At 57.4% G+C, this 13,332-nt stretch overlaps 9 protein-coding genes across 9 annotated transcripts; 3 read left to right on the top strand and 6 right to left on the bottom strand.

The window, feature by feature from the left end:
* Positions 1-551: 551 nt before the first annotated feature.
* Positions 552-1,598, bottom strand: ACA1_002510 (uncharacterized protein; the record flags this gene model as incomplete). The annotated part of the gene is made up of 1 exon (XM_004338974.1): positions 552-1,598. One exon carries the CDS (start codon positions 1,596-1,598, stop codon positions 552-554), a length of 1,047 nt encoding a protein of 348 aa, XP_004339022.1.
* Positions 1,599-2,403: 805 nt separating this feature from the next.
* ACA1_002500 (uncharacterized protein) lies at positions 2,404-4,783 on the bottom strand (the record flags this gene model as incomplete). Its single annotated transcript, XM_004338973.1, has 11 exons — positions 2,404-2,491; positions 2,581-2,720; positions 2,780-2,840; positions 2,920-3,049; positions 3,125-3,313; positions 3,387-3,528; positions 3,635-3,789; positions 3,912-4,036; positions 4,157-4,290; positions 4,367-4,481; positions 4,560-4,783. 11 exons carry the CDS (start codon positions 4,781-4,783, stop codon positions 2,404-2,406), a joined length of 1,503 nt encoding a protein of 500 aa, XP_004339021.1.
* A 300-nt stretch (positions 4,784-5,083) lies between these two features.
* Positions 5,084-6,206, top strand: ACA1_002490 (threonine/alanine tRNA ligase subfamily protein; the record flags this gene model as incomplete). The annotated part of the gene is made up of 5 exons (XM_004338972.1): positions 5,084-5,249; positions 5,321-5,524; positions 5,599-5,658; positions 5,763-5,881; positions 5,955-6,206. The coding sequence occupies 5 exons, from the start codon at positions 5,084-5,086 to the stop codon at positions 6,204-6,206; spliced, it is 801 nt and encodes a 266-aa protein (XP_004339020.1).
* Positions 6,207-6,745: 539 nt separating this feature from the next.
* On the top strand, positions 6,746-7,513 carry ACA1_002480 (uncharacterized protein; the record flags this gene model as incomplete). The annotated part of the gene is made up of 1 exon (XM_004338971.1): positions 6,746-7,513. The coding sequence occupies one exon, from the start codon at positions 6,746-6,748 to the stop codon at positions 7,511-7,513; it is 768 nt and encodes a 255-aa protein (XP_004339019.1).
* Positions 7,514-7,634: 121 nt separating this feature from the next.
* ACA1_002470 (uncharacterized protein) lies at positions 7,635-8,120 on the bottom strand (the record flags this gene model as incomplete). Its single annotated transcript, XM_004338970.1, has 3 exons — positions 7,635-7,717; positions 7,803-7,920; positions 8,052-8,120. The coding sequence occupies 3 exons, from the start codon at positions 8,118-8,120 to the stop codon at positions 7,635-7,637; spliced, it is 270 nt and encodes an 89-aa protein (XP_004339018.1).
* A 339-nt stretch (positions 8,121-8,459) lies between these two features.
* On the bottom strand, positions 8,460-9,335 carry ACA1_002460 (Fbox domain containing protein; the record flags this gene model as incomplete). Its single annotated transcript, XM_004338969.1, has 4 exons — positions 8,460-8,670; positions 8,709-8,806; positions 9,043-9,127; positions 9,205-9,335. The coding sequence occupies 4 exons, from the start codon at positions 9,333-9,335 to the stop codon at positions 8,460-8,462; spliced, it is 525 nt and encodes a 174-aa protein (XP_004339017.1).
* A 76-nt stretch (positions 9,336-9,411) lies between these two features.
* On the bottom strand, positions 9,412-10,301 carry ACA1_002450 (uncharacterized protein; the record flags this gene model as incomplete). Its single annotated transcript, XM_004338968.1, has 6 exons — positions 9,412-9,488; positions 9,553-9,673; positions 9,756-9,899; positions 9,982-10,086; positions 10,147-10,207; positions 10,279-10,301. Coding segments are annotated over 6 exons (531 nt in total), but the record flags the coding sequence as incomplete, so codon positions are not given.
* A 79-nt stretch (positions 10,302-10,380) lies between these two features.
* ACA1_002440 (Fbox domain containing protein) lies at positions 10,381-11,136 on the bottom strand (the record flags this gene model as incomplete). Its single annotated transcript, XM_004338967.1, has 4 exons — positions 10,381-10,596; positions 10,663-10,788; positions 10,850-10,919; positions 10,997-11,136. The coding sequence occupies 4 exons, from the start codon at positions 11,134-11,136 to the stop codon at positions 10,381-10,383; spliced, it is 552 nt and encodes a 183-aa protein (XP_004339015.1).
* Positions 11,137-11,621: 485 nt separating this feature from the next.
* Positions 11,622-13,248, top strand: ACA1_002430 (Miro family protein; the record flags this gene model as incomplete). The annotated part of the gene is made up of 10 exons (XM_004338966.1): positions 11,622-11,781; positions 11,927-11,943; positions 12,030-12,104; positions 12,191-12,269; positions 12,360-12,415; positions 12,553-12,628; positions 12,711-12,819; positions 12,886-12,908; positions 13,022-13,089; positions 13,177-13,248. Coding segments are annotated over 10 exons (735 nt in total), but the record flags the coding sequence as incomplete, so codon positions are not given.
* Positions 13,249-13,332: the final 84 nt, after the last annotated feature.

The raw sequence follows: 13,332 nt of genomic DNA, 5'->3' as shown, positions 1-13,332 counted from the left end.
AACCTTCTATGATCTTCGCTCACTCACAACCAGCAGGTGAGCAAAGGGGCCTGTAACGAAGATCGAACTACGAACCAAAGATATTCTAGATTTTGAGTACCGACCATTCGTCAGTGCTTTCTCTTTAGGAAACGCGCCCAAAAAAGGAAGTACCCGTTGCTATCAACAGCATTTGCGAAAATAGTTTCAAAAAACAATTCAGAACATTTCGAACACGCCAAGAAAAAGCAGGGCCAAGGCGAACAGGACGCTGCCACAAGAGAATCGGACGAGGGGGATGATGACGACGGCGATGATGAAAGACGTAGTTTATTGTTGTGCACGTGTATGTACTTGATTGCTGTGTGGGTCTATACAAACTGGACAGGGTAGCGAGAGGAGTGCTGAAGGAGGGTGATCAAACTATAAACAAACAATAACAGTGTGGATGATGGAGTGGGAGAATACTAAACACTATAGACAAGACGACCTGTCGTGGATGGGGGTGGTGATGATGGTTCATCGCACGTCGTCGTCCATAAAGCGGCGCACCGCGATCGCCGCCAAGCGGCCTAGGCTGCCGTAGCGGTCACGTTAGCGGACTCCCAGCCGAAGGTCTTGCTGAAGAAGTCGATGGCAGCGGTGTAGGCGAAGCTGAAGATGTTCATGCCCTGCATCGAGGGAAGGATGGAGGTGAGAGTGAGGCCGGGCTCCTCGTAGACGCCGACGTGGTTGATCGTCTCGCTCTCCTTCAGCTCCTCCTGCTGTTGGGCCACGGGCGAGGGAGCAGGCTTGGCTGCATCCTGCGCGGGCGAGGCCAGAGGCGCCGGCACCAGCGCCTCGGCCGTATCATTGTCGCGCTTCGCGGCGAAGCCAGCCTTCCGCAGCAGTCTGTTCAGGAGACCGCCCCGGCGGCTAGCCGCTTCTTGTTGTTCGACGTAGTTGTTCTGCATAGAGGTTAGCGAATAGGCGATTAATCCTATCCTCTTGTAGTATCTCTTCTTCTCATTTTGCATCGCAAAGACGAATCGAGGGATGGGATGACATACCGGGACGTGGTTCTGGGCCAGGTCGGGGAGCATGGAGACGTCGGGCTTGGCGCCGAAGGAGGCCCCGTCGTTGGCCAAATAGAGCCCGAGCATGATGGGAACGATTAGCACGGCGAACGCGATCAAGACCTTCACGAGATGCGGCCGGACGAGATCGAACGAATCGCGCGATCGCAGACGCCAGAAGTGGTAGGCGTGCTTGTAGTAAAGGCCCGATTGCTTGAGTTGCTGCCTCGTGTAGTCGGTGGCCTCCCGCTGGTACTCAGCCTCGCTGAGGTAGCGGCGCCGTTTGGGCAGGACGGGTTCTTCGTCCTCATCCTCCCATTCTTCCTCCTCGGGCTCTCCGTCGAGGTCGTAGGAGTCGTAGGAGGCTTCACCATCCTCGCCGAGCGCTTCGTCGAAGAAGTGCAGCTGGTGGTGGTGCTTCTTCCGAGCCAACGGCACGCCATCTCCAAGCGGCTCGAGCTCCTGCGGCTCGGTGGAGAAGTGGGAAGAAAAAGTCGATGTCTTCCGAGGCCGGCTCTCGTAAGAGGCGAATCTCTCCTCGAAGCTCAGCGGCTGCACGTTCATGGTGGCTTGCATCTCGAACAATCTTGAGTTCCTTTATTTCGAGGGGCTCAGTTAGACTATACACCGCAAACCCCTCAGCCACAACGATAAGATGCATCAATCCAAAACAACACAGAAACAAAGCGACATTCATTACGCAAATCGAACAACGGATGAGGAACTTGCAGGACAGGCAAGATGCACGAGAATAGGGAATAGGGGAGAAGAAACCAGCCAGCGAAGAGAGTACCGGAAGATGGATATGAAGGGTGAGAGAAGGAAAGGAAGCACTAGTCAACACAATGGTTGTTGGCTGGTGTTGGCGTGGTGGGTGTGGAAGAGTTTGAGAAGAAGCTGGCCTCGCCCCAAGGCCTCCTTTGTGCGGCAGTTTCGTCTTCCACTTCGCCCTCATTGGCCCTTCGGTTTTGCGGTGGGAAATTTCCCGGCGTCTGTTTTGGTTGTCTCGTGGCGACTGGCCGGGTGCTACACAGCTATGAATTCTGATTGGACGCCCGAATTCAACGGGAAATGTCGAGAAAAGAAGCCGAGGAAGACGACGAAAAGGTGACCAGAACGAGAACAACGCGGGCGACCCTGAACGTGAGATTGGGGATTGGGGTGCTATCGGTGGCATTCAGCCTGGATGGCGAATTCGTTGATTGCACGAGTACTTCTAGAGCTGGACGACGTGAGGCATGCGATGCAGAAGGATCAGGGCACGAGAGAGACAAGAGCCATGAGGAGTCGTGAGTTGTGAGTTCATTCCGCAGAGAGAAGAGCAAAATTATAATCCAAATCAAACGTGCTCGCTTTGCGTTCGGCTCGTCTAGTTCTGGCCGGACAGGATGGCTCTGGCCTTGACCACGGTCTCGAAGGGCTCCTGGCCAGCGGGCCACGTGATGGTGTTGTAGGCCCTGCGCACAAAGGTGGTAGCCAGACGAGCAGAGTTTGGTAAGACACCCAGTCAAGGCCCGCTTCGCACGAACAGGAAGTGTGAGCGTACCTCTGGCGGAGGGTGGGGTTGACGGCGCTGTCCGAGACGAGCTCGTACAGACCAGCGGCGAGCTTGGCGTACTCGCCCGCGTTGCGGTTGGCCAGGGCGAGGTACTCCGCCACAATGGGCGCCACCAGGAACTTCTCCATCTGTGGCCCAGAAGTGAGTAGGACGCACACCCGTGGGTGCGGGGTGCGGGGGTGATTACCAGGAGGGGGTAGAGGCTCATGTTGCCGTAGACGGTCCACTCGATGACCGCGATAGAGTCACTGTACGGCGCACACGGGTGTGAGAAGGGCCAGCGTACGAAGTGGTGGGTGCTGTCGGTCAAGCGATACATACACGCACACGCCGGTGGCGCCATAGCCCAAATCGTAGAGGTTGAACGTGAGCGCGGTCTGGATGAGCGTGTCGGAAAACACTCCGGCGAGGTGAAGGTAGTCGATCGCCTGCTTGCCCTCCATGTGCTGCGTGTTGACTGGACAGACGAAAGAGAGAAAAGAGTGAGAGGAGGCCACGACGAGGCGAGCGAGTACGTGCTTGCAATCCGTACCGGCGCCCACCCACGAGGCATAGTCGTAGAGGCTGCCGGCGAAGAAGCCGATGCCGTCATCGCCCTCGTACCAGAGGATGTCGATGTTGAACGGGGTGCCCTTGGTGTTGGGACCCGACCTGATCTCGATCACCAGCTCATCATGAATGGCGGTCGTGACAGCCGACTCGCCCGAGAGCGAAGTGACCTCTGTGCCACATAACGATGGTGAGTGGGAATGCATTCCACCAGCACCAACCATACACCGGCGAAGAAATTGTACCGGTGTCCATGAACACGGGGGCGGGGACCTCCTTGAACTGGCCTTGGCTATCGCGCGTGAGAAGACCGAAGAAATCGACCGCGCGATAGGTCAAGTAGCACTTGATCGAGTGGCCGTTGGCTGCCAGAGCGCCCAGCAGGTCCTGTTGTTTGCGTTGGTCCTTCGGTTAACCTACATCCGATGATGACAGACCGTGGCGGCGACATGGCTGAGGCCAGGTCGTGCAGAAGGAGGGGAGGAGAACGCACCCTGATGGACGCGATCTTGTTGCCGTTGTACAGCGTGAAGTAGGTGGAGGGATCGCTCTCGCGCTTGTGCGAGTTGTTGGCGAGCTGGTTGAGCGTGAGCGCAAACACAATCTCGGCCTTGAGCTGCTCCTCGGAGGCGTTACCGCGGTAGAAACCTGCATAGAAAAGCGTGTGCCGCACAGCCAGCAACGCGCCACCATCGTCAGCACACTACGAGCGACGCTGGAAAAAAATTAAATTAAATTAAATTAAAACATTAGGGTGAGGGTGCGCTCACCCTTCCACAGGTCGGGGAAGAGTTCGACCGGCTCGGCCGGAATGTAGTTGGAGACATTGATCGGCGCGCTGGCATAGTTGTCCAGGTTGAACCCCTGCGGGAGGGTGTCCGCATTGGAGGCATTCCTGGAAACAACAACGCAGCCAATTAAGTATAAAGTGAGATAAAAAGAAGACCAATCTTGGGCCTAAAGCGTAGCACGTTCGCTTACGCGCGCCACCACCAGGTGGAGAGGAATCGCGTACGAAGTGATCCAGCCCATTTGGTAGGCGAAGTTGATGGCGGCAATGCCGTCGTAGAGCTCCCAGCCGGTGAACTTGAGGTAGTTCAGGAAGTAGCTGCTGTCCTCGAAGAACAGATCCACGACAAAGCTGGGCACCTGCGTACCAGTGGAGGTGAGGTGAGGTGAGGTGAGCGAGTCGACATCGACACCAAGAAGAAGAAGAAGAACGCACCCAGATGCCGAACTTGGTGAAGATGGTGTTGGCCAGGTCCTGCACGAACTTACGGCCCTCCGGTGTGTTGGGCACCTGCGCGAGCACATCGGGCAACGACTGCGTCTTGGGGTACCTGCAGTGAAAGACCGGTCAACATTGCGTGAGCGCGACCAAAGCGCGGAGCACAGCGACAAGAGGGCTGCGGTACTACCGGCCGGGGATCACCTCCCACAGGGAAGAGCCGCTGGGCGCGTCGGCGGAACGCTTGGCGGGCTGGTCGGCCAGCTTGCGGCCGAACTTGGCGTCCATGAGCTGGGTGTCGACCTTCGACCAGTCGATCTTGTGGCCGGCACGGAGCGCCGTGCGGGGTCGAGCCTCTGAGACGGCGCACATCAACATGAACGCCACAAGGGCCAGCAACACAGCCGCCTTCATCTCTCTCCTTCTGAAGCTACACGAATCGAATCACAATGTTAGAAGCAATAATCATCAATTGATTTTTAGCGACATGCATCGAGCCTGTGCGGAACAGAGAGTGTAGCTTTAAGTGTGCATATACTTGAGATGAGACGATCGGAAGAAGCGAGCACGCGCTGTTGCCTCTCTCGGCCAAGAACCTTGAAGTATTGAGCTCCTCGGTCTCTGGAAATCTAGCTCGCAAGTTCCACAGGCGACAGTGAAAAAAATGGAGTTTTATTTGCCCGCTTTCAAAAATAAGAATAAATACAATAAAAGATGGAGCAGCGACGGACGGAGCAGGCGTACTGGGAGGACACGTATCGCTTTCGCGACACTGCCCACGTGGTGCAAGTGGCAGAGCATCCTCCGCCGCGTGGCTCCGCTGCCGGTGCGAGCTACTTCGCCGTCGTCCTCGACCGCACCATCTTCCACCCACAAGGAGGTATTTCTTCTGTTTAATTGCATATATATTTTTTCTTTTAATGTTCTAATTCAATATAAACCGTCGTGCAGGAGGTCAGCCGTTCGACACCGGAGTGGTCGCGTCAGCAGCGGGCGTGAAGTTCACTGTGAGCGAAGTTCGAGCCAACAGGGAGGACGGGGTGATCCAGCACATCGGCACATTTGCCGAGGCCGGCACCACGTTCCAGGCCGGCGACGAGGTCGAACTCCAGATCGACGAGGCCAAGCGAAGGCTTCACGCGCGCCTGCACTCTGGTGTCACTCCTCTTCTTCCATTTTTTTAAAATTGAAGAGTGTGGCCTCACTCACTCACATTGCCCCCAACGCAGCGGGTCATCTGTTGGACAAAGCCGTCGCCAACCTGTTCCCCGAGTACAACCTGATCCCAGGTCCTTGCCCTTTCTCTCTCCTTCTCGCTCAGTTGGCCCAGGCACTAGCTTACACCACAGCTCACACCACACCCGGCCACTGGCACTGGCGGCGTCAACGACAGACAAGGGCTACCACTTTGCGGATGCGCCCTACGTCGAGTACAAGGGCACCTTCGTTCCCGCGGACAAGCGACAGAGCGCGCTCAAGCGGCTCGAAGACGAGTGCAACCGATTGATCGCCGTACGTTCTCCCTTTGCGCAAAAGCCGCGCGCACAGTGCGGCACTCTGACACATGACGTCGGCGATGGTGCAGGAGGGAAGCGAGGTGACGGTGCAGGTGGTGCATAGCAAGGAGGAGGTCGAGCGCTTGTGCGGCTCCGCGTCCGACTCGGGGGCGAACCCCACGGAGCCCGTGCGCGTGGTCACCGTATGCGCCCCGCTCGGCTGCCCCTGCGGTGGCACCCACGTGCAGAACACCGGCGAGATCGGCCGCATCGCCATCCCCAAGATGTCCGCCAAGAAGGGCGTCGTGCGCATCAGCTACACCCTCCTCGCCCAGGCCTAACCCCAGTAAGGAGTAACCCTCGCACACGTGGAAAATAACTATCATAACTTAAATTCTGTTTCGTTACACGACAGCAAAGGTGGTGCTGACGTGTAACTTATTTTTGTCGACTACCCGATCAAAGCAGGGGAACGTGTTGGTGTAACGGTGCTGTGGCACGCTGCTATGGTTAGGTGAAAGGCACCTTTCCTTCTTCTTCTTCATTCATTCACCCCCGCAACGAAGAGAGAACATCGCCTCCTCGAGACCAGAGAGCCGCCGCATCGACTCGTGAACTCGCCCTCCCGACTCACCTATCGACAAAATCGGTCTTCTCTGTGAAGGCAAGCTGGCTTCGAGCACAGGCTCCTCCTCGTCATCATCAGGTGCTAACTGCTCCCTCTTCGCCTCCAACCTCGACCACGACCCCCCGTAGAGCCACAACCACCTCTACTACGACCCTTTGATCGAGCCCCCCCCCCAATCGAAGAAAAGGTTGCATCATCATGTCAACCAACAACCCCAGAAGTCGCTGTTTCTTCTTCTTCGACAAGAAGTCGATGCGCTACTCGAACTCGGCCCTATTCGTCCTCCTGGTGCTGGGAGCCCTCAGCATCGACCCCGTGTGGTGCCTGAGCGACGGCCCTGACCTGCCATCGTCGTCATCATCGTCATTGTCATCTTCGTCTGCATCATCGTTCGAGGGCCTCGCCAACGAGAAGCCCGCCCTGGCCGAGGGGGCGCCCCCTCCCGTCATCCAGGGCCTCCCGCCCAACAACGTTGAAGCCGACGTCGTCGTCGTCGCCGTCGACTTGATGCCCAGGCAGGACGACCACGACGAGGTGACCGTCGATCCACCGGTGCAGCCGCCACAGATCGACGACGACGGCGACGACATGAACAGCATCGGCCCCAACAGCACCGACACCGAAGATGAATCCTCCGAGCCCCTGCCCTCTGACCCCGGCCCCGGCGGCTCGTCGTCGGGACCAGAGGCCGTCGTGGTGGTGGTGAACCTGGTCGGCTGGTCCCTGGCCGCGGTGGGCGCCATGTGCCTGTTCTACGGCGTGCTGCGGGTGAGCCGCCGGGCGTCGGCCTGGGCCTGGGGCCCGTCCAGCGCCTTCCCCCAGCCCCTGTTCTTTGCCGACCCGCCCACGCCGTCGTCGCAGCTCTTGGCCTCCAGCAACAGCGGCGAGACGGGGATGGTGGTCGTCTACACTCCGCAGCCTCTCGAAGACCGCGAGCCCATAGGCTGTGAGGCCGAGTGCAGCGCGTCGGACGCCGACCACCACGCCTACCAGAAGCTGGGCGCCATCGCCGCCGTCTGAGGAGGCCTCAGCCCCTCTTCTTTTATGTTTTTACTACATCTTTGGTTTGTTATAAATACAAGACCATTTTAACCAGCCCATTGTGTTGGGTGATATGTCGTGGCATTCTGTGGCTAGGGGCTCAATCCAGGTCGATCAGCATGTCGAAGACGACTTCGTCCAGGCCCGGCCAGACCTGTAGCATGACCAAGGTGATGTTGGCCCCTGCACGCGGTGTGCACACAGCACAACGGGAGTTCGCGTGAAAAGCGTTAAGAAGGGAAGAGACCAGTCTCTTGGTAGTACGTACCTTGCGAAAAGGGACCCTCCAGCAGGTGGTACCAGTGGTCGGTGACCTGCACATCCTCTCGCACGTCGCCTTCGCTGTCCAGTAGGCTCGTCATCCGATCCCTGCTCAAGTCCAGCAACTTTTCGCCCCAACATCAAAAGAGAGACGATGATGTGAGCAATCGACCTCAGGTGCGCACTTGATTGATAGTTTTACCTGGTAGCGTGTCAGCGTAAGCAGGGAGCACTGGATAACATCGCGCGCCCGCACCGTGAAAGATCGACCGGTCTGCCAGTCCTTGGCGGCTGCCACACGGGCACCCGGGCCGACGTTGTACATGGCTCTTGTCAGCAGGCCGAACGTCTGTGTGCCCGCCACGGGCTTCAGGGCCAAATTTGAGCAGGGAGCCCCTCCCAGCGGACGGAAGACGTGCCGGCTTGTGGCCGATAAAGCCGACAAAGACGCCGGGCAGCAGTGGCGAGCCGGCAAGCTCGAACGGCAGTGTTGGCAGCGGGCTTAGCTCCTGTGCATGGGCCGGTGAGCGAGAGGAGGGAGCTGCAACAAGAGGGTGTGCGTGCGTGCATTCGAGGAGGCATACCACACGCACGCAGCGGCGCTCGAGTGCGAAGAGGAGTGACTCAGTCGGTAGGTAAGCGTTCCTGCGGATGCGACACAGAGTCAGTCGAGGTAGGCACCGCAAAGAGGCGAGCGAGGTCTCTCTGCGTACGTGCGAAACAGACGGAGCGGTGCCCTCTCAGGGGCAAGGGTCGCATTGAACGGTGATCCCCACCACACCCGCTCCGTGTAGGGGGTCTTGGCTTCTTTCTTCACATTGCTGCTCAGGAAGCTGTAGGTTGTTGGTGTTGAAGAGATGGGCGCAGTGTGAGAGCTGTGCAAGACGCAGCCGAGGCGAGGCACGACACACACGTGAAGCTTTCCAAGAGCGGACAGTTCGCGATGATCGCTTCGATGCCGAGCTCGGCCGAGGCGATCTGGTCGCAACCCTCGATGTGTATGCTTCTCACCTGCGGCCGACCCTCCACATCAGTCAGCTCCCCATACCGCCACCCTCTTCGCACTCAAGACGAACGTGCCATGGCGCCTCGCGGGGAAGTGAGAAGCGTAGTGATGGGGTGGTGCAGCGCTTTCGAACATCGCACCAGTTGCACCTTCCCAATCGGAACAGCACCCCCACACACGAATGGCATCAGCATCTTGTGGGTTGGGGTTGTGTGGTGTGAGGAGAGGAGGAGAGCAGAACCGTTTCGACGCGCACAATGCGCTCGCACAACCCGTGCAGTGCTGCCGGCGCGATCCGTGTATCGTCCAGCTCCAGCGCCGAGAAGCTGCAACCCCCGGGTCAGCCGAAGGACAAGCGCGGAGAGTGGGACTGTGAGGGGGGGGGAGGGGAATGTAGCGGTACCGCGCCCACAGGGAAGGGGTGGAGTCGATGAGGTCGCGCCAGAGCTGGCACACCCGCCTCATCTGCCCCAACCACGACCGGTTCGCTCCATACGAGAGAACGTGACACACCACCTCTGCCGGCAGCTCCATCTTTGGGGATCTTTTTCTTTTCTTTTTCTTTCTTGGCATAATTTATTTGTTTACTCTGTCTCGTGGTGCATTGGCCTCAGGGGCAGGCGACATTGAAAACCAGCTCTGCAATGCCTCCCGAGGGAGCGAGAACGAGCACATTCACGTCTCCGCCTGCACGACACAGCCACGCAACAATCAGTGGTGAGGAACTGGCTAGCGGGCCGACCGGTAGTACCGTTTGCGAAGGCTTGAGTGGCGGCGCTCGCCCAGGCCGGTCGTGGCAACGTAACGCCCTCTTTGATTTCACCGTCATCATCGACCAGGGTGACCTCCCCATCATCACCCATGTCAAGTAACTGCACGCACCGTCCGTTCAACACTAGTGCTAGAACACTTTACCACACGCACAGGGCAACCTGCTGGTTTGTGTGTATGTACCTGGTATCTGACCAGCGTGAGCTGATCGCACGGCCGCATTTCTTTTGACCAGGCACCGGATTTAGTGCCCAGCTCGCAGTCTTGGACGTAGCTAAGGTCTTGGGGTCTGTTTGTGGTGGTTTGATGCAAGCGGCCGAGGCGCCTCTGGACCACAGGTGAACAAAATATCAACAGACGGGATGAGCAGAGAAAAACGCAACAGATTGGGGATGATGGGACTCTGTACCACCGCACTACGTTGTATCCAAGCTTCGTAATCGATCAGGACTCCCTCCTGCAGAGGCGTATCGGAGGACGACCGCACGTGGCGGTGTTGCATGGCCAATATTTCCTGCAAAAGAACGTTCACTCCCTTGAATGCGATCAACGAAACGAAAGAGAGGGTCGGCACCACGCGGCTGCAGTAACGCCCAAGAGTCAGGAGTAGTGTCTCGGTGGGCAGCATCGTATTCCTGTCGATCGAGACAATCTCATCAGGTCATCCGTTTAATGTATGTCCGAGCTTAGGTGCCAGCAGACATACGTTTGAAACAGACGCAGCTGGGGCTTCACGGTCGCGAGCGCGAGTTCTAGAGGAGCTTCACGGGCGAGCCAACTCTTGTAGGGTCTCTTGTTCTCCTTGTTGTTATTGCTCATGAATCTGGATCAAGGCCAAGCACACGGGTTTGAGCGCTCTCCCGCTGCCCACCCACGGCCCGTCGATGACAGGGAGTGGCAACGCCGATAAAGAAGAGAAGACGCACATGAGAGTCTCGAGCAGAGGGCAGTTGTTGACGATGGCAGCCAGGCTAACGTCGTCCGACGTGATCTTGTCGCAGTTCTCGATGTGCACCACCTTGACCTGTGCGCAGACAGCCAAAACTGCGTTACATCTCTCCATGTATGTGATGCACACTGCATTTCGTACCTGAGAGCCTTGAGGTGCTGTCAGGAGTGTGGTGATGGGGTGGTGCAGCGCCTTGGAGCAGCCCACCAGCCGCAACTGCGAGTGTAGGAACACACCACGAGGCAAGAGAACGCCGAGCGTCTTAGGCTGCGCACAACCTGAAAGAATCTCTCTGCGGGTAGGAAAGCCAAACCGAGTCAAGGCGCACGATACGGTCGCACAAGCGGTGGAGCGCAGCCGGTTCTATGCGGCTGTGCTCGATCTCCAACTCCGAGAACCTGAACCAATCGACAGTTTTTGAAAGCACAAACATGAGTAGAAGACAGAGAATAAATGGAAAGAAGGACGTTGACACCTTGCCCAAAGGGAGGGGGAGGAGTCGATGAGGTCGCGCCAGCGCTGGCACACCCGCCGCAGACGCCCCAACGACGCCAGGCTCTCGGCATAACCGAGAATGTGACACACCAGCTCCACCGGCACTTCGAGTTGTTCCATCACCCTCCACTGCACAACGTCTTGTGTACTTCGTCGCCTTTCTCTCTCTCTCTCGTGGTTTGGTTCGCCTCTGAGAGCCATAAAAAATCAAGAACAGTTGGCATTGGTCGAGTACGTAACATAACTTAAAACGGTTGCAAGCGAACTGTTGCTGTTCGCTACCAACGCAGAAAAAGAGGAGAACGTCCTCCCGTGTGTGTGGACGTGGCAGGCAGTGCGCGTGGTGACGAAGACGAAGAGCAAGCGGTGGAAGTTCGCGGTGGCAAATCCGGGGAAACACAGGAAATTTGATGCGCCATTTTCTCGGGTGGACTGAGAACCGGCTTTTGCTTTTTCCCCTGTCGGCCGTGGTGGAAAGGTTGTGGCCCACCTCCGCGGCCTCTCCTCCTTGTTCTCTGGAGTGATTCTTCATCTTCCCACGCGACACCGAGCGACACGAAGAAGAACCACCACTCCACCGGGTGAAGTGCCAAAGCCAATCTCGAATGAGATATAACATCATGGAACAGGGACGAGAGGCAACGGATGATTTCGTGGAGGATCTCATATCGGATGAGCCCTATGCCATCGGCGAGGTGTCGGCCATCGTCGAACAGCTCACCGAGGCATTCCAAGAGCTCTCCCACAATCTTCGCAAACCCAACAGTAAGAACATTTTCTCATCTTCCCAAATTTCCTTTTCATCATTTATAAATATGTATTTATAACTATCACAATTATTATTGTGTCACGTAATGCTTACTGTGTACCCGTGTGTCCTTTGGCTTGTTGGTTGGACCGAACGCTGCAGTCCTGCTGGTGGGCAAGGTACCCTCGAGCTGCTACTTCTTGTGTCGTCGCGTTTGGCTCGGCTCGAGTGTTGTACTAATGCACACGGCCACGAACTCTCACAGACGGGCGCGGGCAAGTCTTCGCTCATCAACGCCGTCTTCGGGGCACGCTTCGCGGAGACCGGGTCCGGGCAGCCCGTACGTAGGCCGCGGTGGTGCGCGCGCTGCGCGAGTGCGCACTGATGCCACGTCGGTAACATTCAATCGATCGGCGTATCCACTAGGTTACACAGCACTTGCAAAAGTATGACTCGGGCCAGGTGGTGATCTACGACACTGTCGGCCTCGAACACGGCAGCTCAGGTACCACACTCGCACACACCCGGGTGCCAAGGACGCACACACGCAAGTGCACGAGCTCATAAACCTCCAAACGACACACACCACACACAGACCAGTTTGTGAACGACGTCAAGCAGTTCATTGCCACCTCAAACAAGAGCAGCGACGTGCGCGATCACATTCACGTAGCCTGGTTCGTCTCCCATCTCCGCCCTTGTTCTGACCCTCCACAGCCGTCGGAAACTAACCGCAAAGGGACACACACACCAGGTACGTGGTGGATCTGGCACACGCGCGCTTCCAGTCGTTCGAGGCCAACCTGTGCAACACGATCTTCGGCGACCTCCCCATCTTCATCATTCTCAACAAGGCCGACACTGGTGCGCAATCTGTGGCCTCTTCTCCTTCTGCTGCCTCTGCCCCTGTTTCTTCAGCTGACTCCCCATCTTCATTCCTCTGCAGCCTCCCCGGAGCAGGCGCGCATCGTCAAAAACCAAATTCTCTCTCTCAAACTATCCAACTGTAAAGCCGTGTTTGAAGTGGGTACGGAAACCGCGTCCGTGTGTGTCGTGTGTCGTGGGCATGTCGTGTTGGCATGGCTTACCGATCGCTCTCCACGCGCCGTTGACGAAAACAGTTTCAGACCGGAAGAATTATTCTGTAGATAACTGTCCAAAGTACGCGATCCCTCCTCCCGAGTCAGTCGATGGTGGTACCAGGCCCCTTACTCCTTTATTACTACTACTCCTCCCAAACTAGGTGCGAGAGCGAAGATATCCGGTTCCGCGCCAAAACAAAAGAGGTCATATGCGACAACGAGGCGTGCAATGCGCGAACAATTGTACGCTCGAGCCCTTCGGTTGGTAGTGTGTGTAGTGCGCGGCAGCGGGCTCACGTCCTGGTCCGGTGGTGTCTGTGTGTCGCGCAGTTGGGTCCGACGCTCGGTCTAGGCGACCTGGTGTCCACCACCATCGACCATCTGCCCCTGGTCGCTCGCCACGTACGCCCCCTCAGCCCTCAGCTCCTCCTCGGCCCGTACGGCAACCAACTCACAACCGACAAAACAAACACGACAACAGTACTT

The sequence above is a fragment of the Acanthamoeba castellanii genome, assembly GCF_000313135.1.
Source record: "Acanthamoeba castellanii str. Neff unplaced genomic scaffold scf7180000082931, whole genome shotgun sequence".
Lineage (NCBI taxonomy): Eukaryota > Discosea > Longamoebia > Acanthamoebidae > Acanthamoeba > Acanthamoeba castellanii.
The sequence above is the reverse complement of the archived record's forward strand: the minus strand, read 5'-3'. Positions and strand labels throughout refer to the sequence as shown.